This window comes from Vespa crabro, chromosome 10 (assembly GCF_910589235.1).
Source record: "Vespa crabro chromosome 10, iyVesCrab1.2, whole genome shotgun sequence".
NCBI lineage: Eukaryota > Metazoa > Arthropoda > Insecta > Hymenoptera > Vespidae > Vespa > Vespa crabro.
Genome location: NC_060964.1, coordinates 4347497 through 4359864, shown reverse-complemented (window position 1 = coordinate 4359864; position 12368 = coordinate 4347497). Strand labels below are relative to the sequence as shown.

Here is a 12368-nt window from a genome sequence, read left to right as displayed (position 1 = left end):
CACTATGTTTTCGAACGATGTTTCGCAGAGAGGTAAGGGAGGTGGTCAAAGCCGCGTATAGTTGGCGAGCTCTAAAACCGGAGAACGGTAGGTAAATGTACAGTACATACGTATGTATGTCAAAATTTTGTACCTGTTCTAAGGCAGAGAGAGAGAGAGAGAGAGAGAGAGAGAGAGAGAGAGAGAGAGAGAGAGAGAGAGAGAGAGAGAGAGAGAGAGAGAGAGAGAAGGACAGACGAAATATCGTATCGAGTACGCTTTAAAGACGACGATTATTACCTAGAGTATGGCGAACTAACGACAAAAACAATTTTTACTTTTCTATTGTGATCCTTGATGCAAATTTTTTTCCCGCTCGTTCGAAACGTTATAGAGAAAATAAGAAACAATCTTCCATTGAAATGTCCCATTGAGACTGTGCATCGTCGACTCTTTTCGTCATACTTTCATCGATTTCATCGAATGAAATCAAAGAAAAGCAAAAAGAACGATTTCATATTCCCAATCTTTTATTTTCCCATTTCCTTCTTGGCATTGAATCCACTTTGTCGTCGAACTTTCAACTACCTTCGCAAAGACAAAAGGCTGTGATTTAATTTAAAAGATTTTTTTTTTTTTTTCGTGTTACGTCGGTTTTTCAGTTAATGAATGATTAATGGTGTTACGTTTGTTCGCACTTTACTGTGTCGTTTTATCGTACATTAGAAAAGTTAAGGAAGGAAAAGATAACCGAAACGAACGGAAAAACGAAAAGCAAGAAAAAATTATGACAGGTCTATTAATTGACGTAGTCAAATTGCCGTAATGCGTCACGATAGAACATTCGTATCGTGAAATTTCGTTTTGTTGAAATAAATTTCATCGCGTTGTTTCCAAAGGCGTATCGCGTACTCGGTACCACGATCAAGCTTAAAGAAAGAGATCCCCTCGATCAAGCCACGCACGTTGAAAAAAGAAAAAAAATGAGAGGGGGATTTTGTTAAACCACCGAGGATATTAAGCTCACTCCTTTTAAAAATCTCTTCTCCGGAATTCTCGGTACAAAACAATGGAATATACCTCGTACGAGGTCGAGTTGTGGGAAAAATAATTCAACCTACGTACGAAACATGCAACTACCGGCTCGTGTTCTTCCCCCTGGAACGAAAAGGGAAAAGCAAATTTTTACGAAATATCCCGGAAAGCGCATGGACGATGTTATCTTTGTGCAAAGTACTACTTGTCGATGTAAAGAAAGAAAAAAGGAAAATCAATAATAATAAAAAAATTCTCTTGGCTTCGTAGCAAGTAAATTTCAATAAAATCGTGTGGAGAATGATATCCGATCGATTCCATGAGGTTTCAGGATGCAGAGAGTAATCGTTATTTTGGTTAACGAAACTGTACAACCATTTACGCGGCCGTATTTTCATTGTGACGATGAGAGAGAAAGAGTGATGGTGATTCGAACGAGGAGAAAAGAGCTGTAGGTGCCCAACATCTGTGGTACGTCACGATAGAGTCAACTGCAACTACTACGTATCTCACTCCCGATATGTCTGACTGTATGTCGTTATTTCTACTAAAATCCGTTTCGTACCGAACTGGCCTCGAACGGACGCGCGTCGACATGTAGTCGGGCAAAATCCCGCAAATATCTACCGAAAACCGACACACATTTTCGGTGAGACTCATTGTCACCGACAGAACGTAGACAAAAGAAAAGCTGTATTCTAATTCGTACGTTATAATATTTTTTTTTTCTTTTTTTTTTCTTTTTTTTTTAGTTTTCCAATAAAAAGAAACACGTAGCTGGATTTCTTTTTTCTTTTTTTTTTTTTTTTCTTTTTTTTTTCGTTTGTTCTCTCACAACTCATCTATCACGTAACACGTTTTACGCTATGTTTATTTAATTTTCTTTTGATTTTATTTACTTTTCTTCTGATTGACGAATCAGAAACAATTGGCAAACGAAAGAAAACAATTTTATTTGTTAAAATTAATCCGAAGCTTCTGTAGCCATCGATCTTTTCGGAGTTCAACAATTTTCTTTTCTCTATTGCAACTTTAATCTCGTGCAAGACGTAAAAGTGTCACATGAAAGATTCGATACCTTCTGTCGTAATCCTTCGTCTTGCCGAACTTTAATCTTTTTTCAACTTTACACTATTCACTAGCTTTCGTTTTCTTTAAGCTTCTTTTTTTTTTTTTTTTATTTTCTTAACTTTCTTTATTCGTTCGTAGAATTATTATAGAAAGTTTTTTTAAATCTTTCAGGCTCTCGATATCGTATATGTCGTTTGTAATTATAGCAACGATAGGACGTATAAAATAACAAGAACGAGTCTACGAGCGGTAACTCGAACTCTTTATCTCGCGACGTTATTGCGGACGAATATTTTCCGTTCGAGGCTCTTCTCTGGCGTGAGAGAGTCACTCCATTAATCTTTCGTAATGGTTTCGATCGTCCTTCCGTAGCGAACGTCCGTGTGATCATTCGCCTGTGTACGTATGGTGTGTATATGTGTAATGCATTCACGAATGCTCGTTCGAAATTCACTTTGCTTTATTTAATCTCTTTCGCGCGTATCGTACTCCACGTTCGCTAGTTTATCGATTGAAAATATCGAATAATATAGTCATAGGTTGCTTCGATACTACGACGTTTACTATCTTTCTCAAACACGAGCGAAGGAGAAAAAACGAAGGAGTAAAAAAAGAAAACGAAATTAGCAAGATAGCTTGGTTATCAAGGTAAGTTTTCCTTTGTGGTTAGATGATCAATGTGAAAAGCATAACAACGGATAGTATCTAATACTACCTGGATGTTATATTGAGAACAAAGGAACGAAAAAAGTATGCGGTCATTTTCCTCTTATTGCATTAAATGTATTTTGTTTATAAGAAGAGGACAATACTGGAGACGAAAATTGGGTAACAAGCAGATCTTTATTGAATCATTCAAAATATTAAAGTACGTTCTTCGTATTACAAGATTCAAGAATTAACATATAGCGTCCGTTCATTGGAATCGTATACTCGACGAAACCATCAACAAGAAAGAGAAGATGATACTTGTGTAAATATACCGAGGCACAACAAATATCGTTAACCTATTTTCTTTAACGAATCCAAAGTCGGACAAATGTAAACGAATCATTTTTTACTGTTCAACTGTGATACGAAAATATTATCGATATATTCATACCGTGGGATATTTTTTCATCGATAGAAACAAAATATCGAGAGCGTCGACTTATAGCGTTGTTATTTGCGTTTCCGGAGGTCGTGAATATTTTCGCGAAAGGAGAAAGGCATGGAGGGAGGAAAACGGCGTAGAATAACGTGGTAAAGAGGATGGCGGACCGAGAATCGGGCGAAATATTGGAAAGCGGGCTGCACGGCGAGATAAAACGTTTCATAAAACAGACATCGATTCCATATTACCCAGCACCGCATCGACGTGGATCTAAAGCTACATCGTGGGATTCCCCTGGGTCCCTGGATATAAGAGCAACAGAAATGGCGCGAGGCGAAAGACGATGGAGGAATATGCATTTCCTTATTGCATCGAGTCGCATTCTATCCACCATTATTTTTTCTACTCGAACGCATTCCACTAATCAAAGTATTTTTATCGAACACTTTCCAATACCACGATCTGATTAAAATCATTTTTAAATGATATATATATATATATATATGGCAAGAAGAGAATTCGTAAAATATCAAAAAAGATATTAAGGCCAAATTATTTTTAAATAAGCATCTTTGGAAAAAAAAAAGATCATATATAAATATTCTTCATGCCGAATAATATCGCAATTTCATAATTTAATAATGCGGATGCATAAACTTTGTCATTGTGATTTATTTAATGATATTAAAGAACGTTTCAGATCGAGGTATCAATCAGCTAAATAACATCGAGGTATCAATCAGTCCTTTCGTCGGATGGAGCTGAATGATCGATCGATCTTATACTAGTTTCTTGTTAAATGGTTCCGCCTCGTAGAACCATCCTCACTAATTTCTTTTGCTTCTTCGATCGAGAAGAAAAGCATAGAAACTAAATACTGAAGAGAAATAATCGCGAAGACACATTTCTTGCACCGAACGACACGTCAGTTTTTTTTTCCTCAATATTTTCAACGATTTTTTAAATCACATTGTTAACCATAACACCCGAAGCTTTATCCTCATCAATCTCCAACGGGTCATTTGAGTCCTCTCTCTCTCTCTCTCTCCCTTCTCATCGTCTATCATTGATCATTTATTTAAAAAGCCATTTACTTGGCCTATTTTTCACGCACAATCGTGTGCGTGCACTCGCTAATATATGTGTCAACATTATTTTTCACGTGTACATGAAAAAATACTCGATTAAATTATTAATATCTCATCTGTTCGATCGTTCGATGATAACACTTTTCATTAATTTTCTATAATATTGGATAGAATAAATGAAATTAGAATTTATTTTGTGTAAAATATTCCAAACTGTATCGTAATGGATATAAAAATCGTAACAAATCCAACGTTCACATAAGATATTCGGAAAAATTAACGAGCGAGAAATAATGTCGAACTTTATAAATTTCTAATGTCGAACTTTACGAATTTCTAATTCGAATTTCTTCATTTCTATGGATTATAAGAATTAAACGACTCGAGATTAACGACAGAATTTTTCTTTTCTATCTTACTTTTTGCAAAGTTAATTGGACAAAAATGAAAGATGTATTCAGGCAATCAAATAACATGCAAACAATTTAATCATATTATTCTCGTACCCGTGCATGAAATTCTTTACTTTTAAGTTTTCCCTACGTATCGCTTTAATCATACCGACGTGTTAATTATTTTATCGATGTAAAATAATTATACTTTCTCCGTATGGATAATATTCATGCGATTTCTAAATGCTTGCCAATGAATCACCGTATTCTGAAAGATTCATACTTTTTTTTATTTTCAACGGGCGATGCGATATTCATTGCTCGGATTCAAATTGGATTGGCCGGAAACTTTTTTATACGCTTCCTCAACAGTCTCGCGAATTTTTCGAATTCTTTGCAAAAGTGGAATACCGTGACTGTAAAAGCGAATACGACAGATTTAAAGAGGAGACCAATCGATGGAATCAGTCCAAAAAGAAATATGTGGTTTGTTAAATTCTCTTTATTCGATATTCGTGAATGTGAAAACCGATACTTTGCTATTCAACATATATCGTTATATGGAGGTATCGTTCGTATAATATAATTAATCTAAGAAAATTTGCTATAAAAGAATATAGATTTTTTAATTCAAACAATTCATGTTTTTTATTAATCTTGATTAGGAATTCATTCTGCAAACTCTCGGAATAAACTCTTTAAAAAATAAATGGAAATAATTACGTATTATTTCAGTTCAAACCTTTTAATAGACAGATCAGACATTTAAAAATTGGTTCCAAGATATATATAAAACCATTATCGGGAATATATAGAAATGTTTACTTTTAGAACTTTATATTTATATCTGAAATCTATATTATTTATTGAATATATAACATTATGCTAATCCAATGACTGTAATATATAATTAAAAATAAGCAAGTGACGTTTATAATTATTTACATTAGATCTAATTTGATTAAATTTATGCTGACATTCATTAAGGCAGAACCTAGCCAGAAATAACAATTCTTCTTTTAAAGTATTATATGGATTATTTTATAAATAGATAAAAAGTATCGTGAATTTTGATTTTCTTCATAAAATTTTACATTTGAAAATAAAGTAGTAAGTACATTTGAGAGCAATTGTTTTTTATGGGTAAACTTTTTCTTATTTCAGAATCGACGCCCGAGAAAAGCCAGTGACCAAAGCGCAACATTCCTCGGATTCAGGAGTATTTGGTCCACGAGCTTACTTTCGAACTGCCTTTCCCAGACCCGCAGTTCTCGTGATCGATGATATAAAGAGGCACGATGCGGCAACATATAGATGTAGAGTCGATTTTCGAAAAGGCCAGACGCGAAGTTTCCGTTACAATCTCACCGTCATCGGTAAGACTTACGTTATTTCTCTCTTTTTCTATCTGTCTTGAAAGTAAGATGACTTCATTTCTTCATTTAAAGATGACAAAAGTATTAAAAAATTTCGAGAACAAAGAAAACAAAGTCCAAATTATTTATAAGTTTCTCCTTATTCCTTACTCTTATTATATTACATTATTATATACATATATATATATATGTATATTTTAATCGAATCCAAATGAATATATGCATTTATATAGCTAAATACTCAGAACCAAACGTTGTCAAAAACTCGATTGATCATTCTCATCGAATACGAGCTTATCGAAAATAGTAGAGACGCGATATCGAGTGTTTCTTTCACTCGTACGATATTACTACCACCCACATACTGCCACTACTACTTCGTACTTCCAACGATGGCGAAAAGTGCACTTCTCGTCCGTAAGAGAAGAGAGGGGAATAGGTGAGTCTGATCAAACAAATGGTGACTGTTGAAAAATGCATGAACCAATCGAAGACGTGCTGCCTCGACTGACTTTCTCTCCTCCTCTATCTCTCCCCTTCTCCGTCCCCCCTCTTTCTCTCTCTCTCTCTCTCTCTCTCTATTTCTCTTCGAAACTTTCTTCTCTTATGCGTCAGCATACTCGTGTCACGACGCACACGTACGTGAATCACCGCTTTTCCCAACCCTTCTTGATAGTTAATCTGCAATGGGAATCGCTTTTCACTTGTAATCCTTCTATCATGTTTACCTCGTTTCTCAAGTTCCTCTAAATATTAGGGGGACCGGAAAGTAATGTCGTTTCTGCGCATGTCGATATTTGATTGTGATTAAAAATAAAAACTTGTTAAAAATTTATTCGTTTGAATTTAATTTAAGAAAGCGACATTACTTTCCGGTCCATCTAATAATAAGACTAATACGATTGCACGTATTATAATTAAGAAATCTTATAGTTTTAATAAGTATTCAGTCATGATATACAAGGAAAAGTTTCGTTATCATAAATATAATCATTGAGAATTATTCCGTACACCTTTAAAAATTGAAAGTATATATATACTCTTTATCATATTCGTTTGATATATTCGATTTCGTATCTCGCGGCTTCAGAAATTGCTCTCGAATCCAAATAGTTTTTCTTTTAGGTTCTTCATGGCAAGAGTTATGAGGCGGTAGTGGTAGTCGATCATAAAGTCCGCGACATACGAAAGTGTAACTTTCATGGAAGGTCTTCAAAGCAGTCAGTTACAGTAAGGTCGAATCTAGGGAAGCGTATAGCTCGCGGCAGGAATATAACTTGGAAAATCGTACTTTCGATCCTTCGATGCCGAAATCCATCTTCCGCGCCAATTCTTTGCACTTTCCCTCACCTTTAACCCATTCGCATGAGGTTAGAGAGTGCGCATACGACGAGGGAGGGCAAGCGAGCGGAAGCAAAGAAGGGCAAGGGAAATAGGAATGACGGGAGCAAACTCGACGGAATGGAAAGGAGAAGCAAGGCCATAGAAAGAGAGAGAGAGAGAGAGAGAGAGAGAGAGAGAGAGAGAGAGAGAAAGTGGAAAGAGGTGAGGGTGAAAACGGTATAAGTGTCGCAGTGCAGATTTCAAGAAGAACCTTCGGGCTAACGTGGAATTTCTCTTTCTCTCTTCCTTGCTCTCCCTTTCCCCTGAAAACCTGCTCTGTATCTTTATTTCTCTCGACTATGCGCACGCACCCTTCAAACTCTTGACTCGAATCTATCTCTCTCTTTTTCTTTCTCTTTTCCCCTCTCTCTCTCTCTCTCTCTCTCTCTCTCTCTTAATCTTTCTCTTTCCGTTTTCTCCTTTGTCCATTCCATGACTTGCTCGACTGCAATACAGAGAAGAACGACGACGAATACGTTGACGACGAGAGCTGCCCTTGTGCAGGACGACCGAGTCAAACGTACTTGAGGTATTCCAAAAAAGAAACGAATGAAATTGGCTGCCGTGGATCGCTAGGAACCCCCGACGGAGATCGAGGTATTTTCATCAGAGAAGATTGGTTCCCGTGAGTTCCTAGATTGCGTCCCTCCAAGCTCCTGTGGACTTTACCAGACTAACCGCCGTCCTTCTGCAAACGATGCACTGCCAGAGCACTATGCCCTTTCACTACTACCTCCCACTACTACCGTTACTCGCTTCTGTTATTCGGTTTTTTCCTTTTTCTACCATATTACGTTCAATTTCTGCGAACCATACTCTCTTTCTCTTTTCTTTTTCGAATAGAATTGACTTACTCTTCTTGACCAATTGAACCTTAATAATACACGATAATAGAAACGAAAATCTTAGAAGTACGAATCACTCTCTTTGTAGAAAATGATAATGATTATAACGATCACTTTCTGTCTATTTTATAAATTAATAAATAAACAACGATAAAATATGATTCTCATATCGATCCTCAAAGAAGTAATTTGTCGCAAGCGGATCTGTAGTTAATTAGTTTACGATGATGAAAAAACGTATCGTACTATCCAATCCATATTAAAAATAAAATTTATCAGAAAAAAATTTGCGGTTTTCCCATAGGAATCACAGATTGATGTGTTAAATTAGTTTTCCGGTCATCGCGTGAGACCGTATCGTTCCTTCAATGCGCATAGTTATATGCATTTTTATAATTACTTAAAGATTAGATAGAAAGAGAAAACGAGCGAGAAAATGGGAGAAAAGAAAAAAAAAGAGAGGCACGACACGATCACGATCATGACGATGACGATGTATTAATGCATAAATGAAATTGTGAAGCGCATACGTTTAGAATCACCTGTTTACAGGGAACAATAATACCATGGCCAACATCGAGGTATTATTACATTATCGCATTACATATTGTATCATATCTAATAATGTAATATTATCATATCGCATATGCACGCAACACCATTACCCTTTTCATCTGATACGCACGAACGCACACTTATCTCTATTATTTATATTACGAGGTGCCACATTTAAACGAAATTTCTGAATATGTAATTGAGCATTACGCGAGAGAAATATTTGAGTTTAATAATATCTCTTCAAAGTAATTTTTCTTTTTCTTTTGTTTTTTTTCTTATTTTTTTCTTTTTATTTCCTAATTACATTCTTTTTTCTGATATTGCATATTTTTATTTTTTGCCATCAAAAGTGACGTAACACGACACTTTTTCTTTGTTGCATCAAAGAAACATATACAAAAGCATAATTTGAAATTGTGTGTTAAATTCTTGCATATCTCTACAGATAAGGTCAGGAAAATGTTCATGCGACAAGCGCTACAAACTAGCACGAATCTCCATGCATTAACAATTCCGAAACGTATCGGAACGACGTATAAAACGTGCTCGGCGATGAAGAAAGAACGAAAGAGAAATTTTCTACTCTCCGACGCTTCACTATTATACGAAGTATACAGACTCCAGCGTACATGTAGGATAGTAAGCGAGCTTTACTCGGAGAGATTCAAAGGGGAAAATAAAGCTGCGCCGCTACGAGCGCGACAACTAGCTTGGATATTTTCAAGAAGGCTTTAACGCGTACGTTTTTGTCTACCGAAAGAACAGCCGCATGTGACAACGGCGGAAACCGCGCTACGACGAGAAAACCGGAATCTGTCGCACGACATTACCTCACGCTCGACAACTCTCTCTCTCTCTTTTCTCTCTCTCTCTCTCTCTCTCTCTCTCTTTCGCTTTCTCTCTCTCTCTCTCTCTCTTTCCCTTTCTCTTTCTCTTTCTCTTTCTCTTTCTCTTTCTCTTTCTCTTTCTCTTCTATTTCACTCTACTCTATTCTCTCTCACTCTTTCCCTTTCTCTCTCTCTCTCTCTCTCTCTCTCTCTTTCTCTCTGTTGTACGTTCGCTCGCTTTATGCATTGTCCTGCCATGACGAATTCGACAAGAAGTCGCAAACTGATAAAAGACGAAGACGAAAGCGCCATGTTGCAAAACTAAAAGAAGAAAATTTTGTAAGACTTTAGTACTTTAACTTGATTAAATATCAAGTCAGAACAATTTAGTTATCGATGTCTTCGTTTAGACGAAAATTGGAAAACGGATTAGAATTTCAATAATTGCCGTCCATTATTTAGAAGATAAATTCGAATTAGTCAGTGAGAAATCATTCAAAGATAGAATAATATTTAAATGACATAACGAACCATTAGAGCAGATGAGAAATTCCAACGTTCGTGCAGAATAAACTATGATGTTAAATTTTCTTTTAATTAACCTTTCCACTTCTTTCTCTACTGTCTTTTGTTATCCTTCTTTCTTCTTTTCTTTTTTTTTTGATTTTGCCATTTGCGGATGAATCCGACTTTTTCCATCGCTTCATTTCTCGCAGATAAATATGCACATTATATTGTATCACGTTAGACGTTCTATCACGTATTTTTTTTTTTTTTTTTTTTTTCTTTTTAATAAAATATATATAACTATATACTTGTTACGTTACTTTGTGAAAAGTGATATGTTTCGCGTGTTGACATAGTCAACTTTTTTTTTAAAGTGTCGTACTATAATGTTTTTTCTGGCTATTATTGCATCGTCACAAATATGAACGAATAGCAGTATGCCTTTGAGTCGGTAATCCTTTCTCGTCTTCCTTTACTTCGTATATATATATATATATATATATATATATATATATATATATATATATGTTTATATTCGTCGACTAATGGAAAATGCGGTGGAAATGCGGAAGATATAAGAGGTAGATAATAAGATATGAAAAAGTAAAATTAGAAAAAGTGACTCTATAATAACTTCATCAAATAAACAAATAAAAATACATAATTTAATCTCTTTCTAGACCCTACTAATTAATTCCGGTGACATTTCATTTATATACTAGAAATTTAATCATTTTATTTTCACCGTTTCTTAGTACGTTCCTTTGTCTATAATCAGTATAATCTATTATCTTTGTCTATAACAGAAGAACTGTCAGCGACCATTCGCGATGAATCACATCGATCAATTCTCAACGATTTGACAATTTCATCTTCGTTTACAAATTTCATTGCAGTAACTACGATCGTTCATATCATAAGAATGATTCGAATTTTGATTTATTATCATGTATTACGATTATATTTATTTATGTGCTATATATCCTATTTCAGTATCATACATCTCAAACTCGCATAGTGACGTTACCAATTTGACACTAGAAGAAGAAAGTGACCATTTGTAATGTAATATCGAGCGCTTACAATTTTGACGTAATTAATAGATTATTTAATTCTTCGGGAATCGTTTTCTTTGGGATTCAATTCGTTCAAAGAAGACAAAAAATATATTTCGACTATTCTCCTTTATTTCACGCTTTTGCGATGATCTTTTTAAAACTAAATTTCATCAAATATTTCATATCACTCGGTGGTCGTGGATAACGGGAAAAGGGAAAGAATTGTGAAAAGAGTAAAGAGAATGTGAAACTAACCATAAGAACAAACAGGCCGAACCTTGGAAAGGCGAATAACAAACGCGGAGAAAAAAGGAATGGCCAAAGGTAGAAAAGGTAGAAAAGTTAGCAGGAGGGTTGACAAACCGGGCCCGAGATCAGAAAAACGGTTCACGGAATCGTATGAATTTATGACCGACATAAATCGGAGCTGCTGGCTCGCGCGTACCATGATTTTCGGAAGTCTTTGCGAGTATGCCCACCAGATTCTCACCACTCTGCACGATGGAATCTACGAGAAAAAGTGTGCCCGCTCAGAAGCCAATCGGAAGGACTACGATCTCGCGTAGATTTAGAAGCCGGAGCACGTTCACCGAAAATCTCCATCAGATTATATCGCGAGCGACGATTACCTTGAGAATTTAACTTTAGATATCCTTACCTTTAATGTTTCTTGACAACTTATAATGCAACGATCGGTGTCAGCGTTAAATCGAATGTAACGAAGAGGATGAAGAAAAAAAAAATGAAGAGAAATGTGAATTGGTATCGAATTTTTCATTGTGCCTATAAATTTCTTCTAACGACAAAACGAACGTATTTTCTCTTCCTCGTACCTCTTTAATACGAATAAGAAATATCGTAAAGGAGTAAAAAGAATAGATGGTATTCGCAATTCGCACTGCGCTGTCGATGAAAACAAAAAATAAACAACATTTTCTTGGTTCGCTTACGATTATACAGAGAATAATCGAGTTCACGATACATACGCCTTGTTGCTAAGCACAAGGCACGTTGGTTTTGGTTTACCAAAGTGTGCGCGCAATTGCCGAAGGGTTCTCGTAACTTGAACTAGCATAGAAAGGAACAACCGTTGTCAACCGCCATGTGATAAACTACCTCGAACGCTAACTACGAGCGAATTATTCCAAGTAGATGT

General features: G+C 35.7%; 1 protein-coding gene across 3 annotated transcripts in view; it reads left to right on the top strand.

Moving 5' to 3' along the window:
* LOC124427551 (nephrin-like) overlaps positions 1-12368 on the top strand; it is a 283707-nt gene that overhangs the window by 193599 nt on the left and 77740 nt on the right. For all 3 annotated transcript variants that reach the window (XM_046970580.1, XM_046970582.1, XM_046970581.1), the window contains exon 3: positions 5823-6034. In XM_046970580.1, coding sequence (XP_046826536.1) covers positions 5823-6034 — 212 coding nt within the window. The remainder of the gene's footprint in view (positions 1-5822; positions 6035-12368) is intronic.